This window comes from Castor canadensis, chromosome 13 (genome assembly GCF_047511655.1).
Source record: "Castor canadensis chromosome 13, mCasCan1.hap1v2, whole genome shotgun sequence".
Classification (NCBI taxonomy): domain Eukaryota; kingdom Metazoa; phylum Chordata; class Mammalia; order Rodentia; family Castoridae; genus Castor; species Castor canadensis.
In genome coordinates this window covers 106260919-106265905 of record NC_133398.1, presented here as the reverse complement: position 1 = coordinate 106265905, position 4987 = coordinate 106260919, and the positions used below count along the sequence as shown (strand labels likewise).

Sequence of the window (4987 nt, the reverse complement as noted above, 5' to 3'; positions counted from 1 at the left end):
TCTTTTATTTCAGCTCTGGTCTTCATTATCCTTTCCTTTGGCTTTTGGGTTTAATTTGTTCTTATTTTCCTAGGACCTTGTAGCACCTCTTGGGTTCTTTGTTCAGGGATCTCTGGCTTTTGAGGGAGGTGTTTCTAGTGATACACGTCCCCAGTGAGCCACTTTTAATTCATATGCGGTGTTGTTTGGTGTTTCCACTGAAGAGTTCTGGTGACGAGAAGGACACGCGATGGAGCGGAAGGTGAAGAACAGCTTTTTTGGTGAGAACATCGTCACCAAGCATTACAAAATTCTGCACACCCTTGGCCAAGGCGGGTTTGGTGAGGTAAAACTGGCCCGGCACAAACTTACTGGAGCCCAGGTGGCCATCAAAATTGTTTCCAAAGGGAAGCAGAGCTTCGCCTCCATATCCTCGGAGGTGGCTATAATGAAGTCTGTAGAGCACCCAAACATTGTGCGTTTATTTCATGTGATCGAATCAAAAAAATCGGTGTATATGGTGATGGAGTTTGCCTGTGGGGGAGACCTCCATGACTACGTCTTGGAGAAAGGCCAGGTGGAGGAGGTGGAGGCTCGCAAATTGTTCTATCAGATCACCTGTGCACTGAGCCACTGTCACAGCAAGGGCATTGTGCATCACGACCTCAAGCCAGAGAACATCTTGGTGGATGGCAGTGGCTCAGTGAAACTCAGTGACTTTGGCCTCAGTGCCATTGTCCAAGCCGGGGAAAAATTGCTCATGTTTTGTGGCACTGATGTTTTCTGGGCACCTGAACTTTTTGATGGGAAGGCCTACGAGGGGCCTCCCGTGGACGTGTGGAGTCTAGGAATGACTTTATATTACATCCTGACGGGCTCGCTCCCCTTTAGCGAAGACACCACCTGTGAGCTGGAGCAGCAGATCAGGCATCTGACGTTCCAGTTTCCAGCATGCCTGTCTGCAGAGGTGCAACAACTGACCCACTACATCCTGACTGCCGACCCCAGAGGGAGGCCCACTGTGGCTGATATCATCCAGCACCCCTGGTTAAAGGCAGACCAAGAACAGAGGCAGGAGATACCCCCCACCCAATCCTATCGCAACGTCTTGGGAATGATGCGTGGACTGGGGTATCATTCCCGGGAGATCAGGGACTCTCTAATGAAAAAGTCTTTTAATGATATCATGGCCACCTTCCTCCTCCTCCAGCATCAGACACCACAGGGGGACAGTTCCAGCAGACAAGAGGAAGAGGTCAAGGACTGTGACGATCCTCCTTGCCTGCCCCTGACAGACCCTGTGAACTCCTTCCAGAGGCGACTCAGTGCAACTGCCCTTCACTCCGTCATCAAATCGGTAGCCCCGGAACACCAAAAAGGTGGCGATAGGCAGAAGGGCCGCAGACCAGCCTCGTGGCCTGCTGTAGCCACCTGCAGGGGACCCACGAAGGCCAGAAACATCAGAGCCTCCCACTGCGGCATTCAGGATGCCCGGCATGATACCAGCGATGGTCAGAAGGGAGAGCGAGGCAGCGTGTCCAGTGGGCTGCCCCCCCGCCCCCCCACCCTGGGCGCAGAAAGTCCCATCACCAGTGGGCAACCCCAGAGTGGCACGATCAGGCCCACTCAGGGAGATGATGACCATGGAGGGACCACGACCTTCAGGAAGAAGTGGAGGAGAGCTGCCCGTGGCCTTGCCAAATTCGTCAGGGGCCTCTGTTGTTGTTGTGTGCTGGTCAGCAAGAGAAAAAGTCAACTTCATGCTTTTGGAGAGACGGGCCAAGGGTCAAGTAAGTGTGGCGGGTGAGCAGGGCTCCTGCATTTTATTCTGTCTGCCGTTAGTAATGTCAGTTTGCATTGAAAACCCCAGGTGTATACATTTGTGGGGTGCAATGCAAAGGTGAGGTATACCTGCACGCTGTGGGCTGAGGGAGTCACTGTACTCAGTCGTCTGTCACCGCACAAAGTCCTGCTGGGTCCCATTCTGTGGAGTCTAGGCAGTAGGACAGAGGTTACCTGAGGCTGGGGTGGAGAGGGTGGCAGGGAGGGGAGGGAAGCTGTGGACCAAAGGGGACAGAGTTTTCCCACAGGAGGGGTCAGGTCGGAGAGGTGTCGCACAGCGGGGTGACTGTAGTCGTGAAGAAGGTCCTGTGTATTCATGTCAAAGTCACCGAGAGTCCATTGCACACGTCTCCCTGCCTCTCGAGAGCACAGAGTAGATCCCGGCGTTGGGGTGTGTGAAATCCTTCGTGTGCAGGATGGGTGAGATGTTCTAAACGGAGGCTGTGCTGATGGTTACACAACTCTGTGAATATGCTAAAAGTAACTGCACGAAAACAGGCAACAGCCTCAGGTGTGGTGGTTCGGCACTAGCCGAGTTTGTGGGAGGCCCTGGTCCCACCCCGACACGAGAAAAAAGGAGGAGTGTATGATTTGCAAAGAACCCTTCTGCAAAGCCTTGAACAAAAATTATTTTCACAAATACCACAGTCCTTGCTTTTCTTTTTGTCACACTGGGGTTTGAACTAAAGGCCTGGCTGGTCCTTGCTCGGTTGTCGCTCTGCCACTGGAGCCACACCCATGGCCCTTTTGTGCTTAAGCTATTCTGCAGGTAGTGGGTCCAGGATTTCCTTGGGCTGCTGTTGGACTAGCTGTGCCTTTCATCACAGTGAGACAACAGGTGAAACACCATGCCTGGGTTCTTGCTTGAGATGGGGTCTTGCTAAATTTGTCCTGGCTGAACTTGAACTCTGTACCTCCCTTGATCCCGCTCCCCAGTACCTGAGACTACAGGCATGCCTTAGCGCCTGGCCCACAGAAGTAACTTCCACAGGTACAAAAATCTTTGCAGGAAGATGGTCCACCCTCGTTACTCACAGGGCTACTACAAGTAGGCCAGCTCACAGACGAGCAGCACCCTCCGTAGCTGTTAGGATCTGTGTGTTTACACTTTGAACGGTCGGTCACGTGGTTATCACAAAGATGGTTACTGTACCTAAAAGACGGTTACTGTACCTAAGTATTTGGTGAATTTTCTGCCTTTATTCAGTCTGTTCCCAGTAGACAGAAGATTTTTAAAAGTCTTCTGTTCCTAGTAAATAGATTTTTAAATCTGTACCTTCATTTTTCAACCCATCTCCATGAACACATTTGCTAATTCAAATAAGTAGAAAGGTGACAAGTTCTTACAATTCAAAATTACAATGTGAAACGTGTGGCACAGATTTGTAATCCCAGTTGGTGGGGAGGTGGGTGGAGTGGACTTCAAGGAAGGCAAGTCTGAATGTTGTGAGACCTGGAAAAAGATGGAGCCTCCCCGCAGCAGTTGAATGTCTGGCTGGCATCCATCTTCAGCCCTTTTTACAAATTACCAAAACAGAACTGATTCAATGCAGAGACAGAGAGCTGTTCCTTTGTAGAACTGTGGGTGCCGATCAGCTTTCTTTCTGCTACACCTTTCAGATGACTCTGACTGAGAAAACCGATGGCCTTTCAACATCTCGGCCAACTCAAGATCCAAGCACGGACTCGTCCAGGGAGCCCAGGAAGGAGGCTGAGTACAGGTGGTGGACGCCAGGGCCGGAGGGCGTGAGCTCCTCCCGTCACCCAGCACACAGATGTCTGCGCATCTATGCGCAGTTTGTATTGTCATGGTGTTACTCCTCACACAGAGTTATTCCACACATCGAGGTATTCCTTTTTAGAAATATCACTCATCCCTTTGAAAATCTCAAGAGTCACGAACTCTCTTCTCACAGAAAAAAATACACATTAGTTGTGTTAGTCAGTTTTCTTCTACTGTGATGAAATACTTGAGATAAAATAAAAAAGGAAGCTTTGTTTGGCTTCGCGTTGCAGGTTTCAGTCCATGGTTGGTTGGCTCCATTGCTTTTGTGCTGTGTGAGGCAACACATCGTGGTAGAGCGTGTCTGGTAGAGGTGTCTGCTCACCTCATGATGACCAGGAAGAAAAGAGAGAGCAAGAGGAGGGATGGGGCTCTCAATATCCCTTTCAAAGGTACCCACCCAGTGACCTAACTTCCTTCTACTAGACCTGACCTCTTAAAGGTTCTGTCATCTTCCAGTAGTGCCGTAGGTTGGGAACCAAGTCTTCAAGATCCAAACTGCAGACAGTCACAGGGACTCATGCATCCTTAGAAACCATTTATGTACTTCACTTGACCATGCTGTCATCGTTGGGCGTTTTGATTGGGCACTGTCTCGTTATTAGATATTGCTTTTTTATCAGAAATAAGGGGGCTAGACCAGTATATCTCTCAGCTCTGTGTCAGCTCTAAAGATGCTGATGGCTCTTCTATGACCTCCTGCTCACCCCTTAACCATCCTGCTCATTTCTGCTCCACCCCCAAGGTCACTGAGCAGCACACAGGAGGTGTCATGTGTGATTTCATGTAAAGACATCATGGTTACCAGCAACTATGTTCCATGCTTAACACTGTTGACCAGCAGGTCTGTGATCTGGAGATAAGAGTTCCTTACAGTAGTTCTAGAATCTGCCATCAAAAACCCACTAATCTATTCTGTTTCTATGAGTTTGACATTTTAGATTCCATGAAAGTTAGGTCACTGCCTGACTTATCAAAAGTGTTCTTACCACACACGCACACACCCACACACAGACACACACAGACACATAGTCACTAAAGGAGGTGATGCATGCATTAAGTAGTGTTGATTGTGACAATCATTTCACAGTACAGAAGCATATCCAGCTATTCTATGCCTTAAATGTATATAATTTTATAGATCAGTTAGACCTCCGTGAGGCTGGAGTAAAAATAGGGAGACTCAGCTACCAGCAGTAGTTGTGTGTACACGCTGGAGACTGAGCCTGGCCAGGTCATCTGGGTCAACTCAGCCCAGGCAGTGATGCACACGTCCTTTAAGACCAGTGCAGGCTGTGCACGTGCTCTGAGACATCGCCCTGACTGCATTCCTGTGTACATTTAAGACATGTGAATTTTTTTTAAAGACATCTAACTGTGGCA

General features: G+C 49.4%; 1 protein-coding gene across 1 annotated transcript; it reads left to right on the top strand.

Moving 5' to 3' along the window:
* Positions 1-229: 229 nt before the first annotated feature.
* LOC141415485 (sperm motility kinase 2B-like) lies at positions 230-1786 on the top strand. The gene has a single exon (XM_074052197.1). The coding sequence runs from the start codon at positions 230-232 to the stop codon at positions 1784-1786; it is 1557 nt and encodes a 518-aa protein (XP_073908298.1).
* Positions 1787-4987: the final 3201 nt, after the last annotated feature.

Excerpts from the sequence above, each read along its gene's own strand:
- LOC141415485 (XM_074052197.1), top strand. The coding sequence starts at position 230 with ATGGAGCGGAAGGTGAAGAACAGCTTTTTTGGTGAGAACATCGTCACC.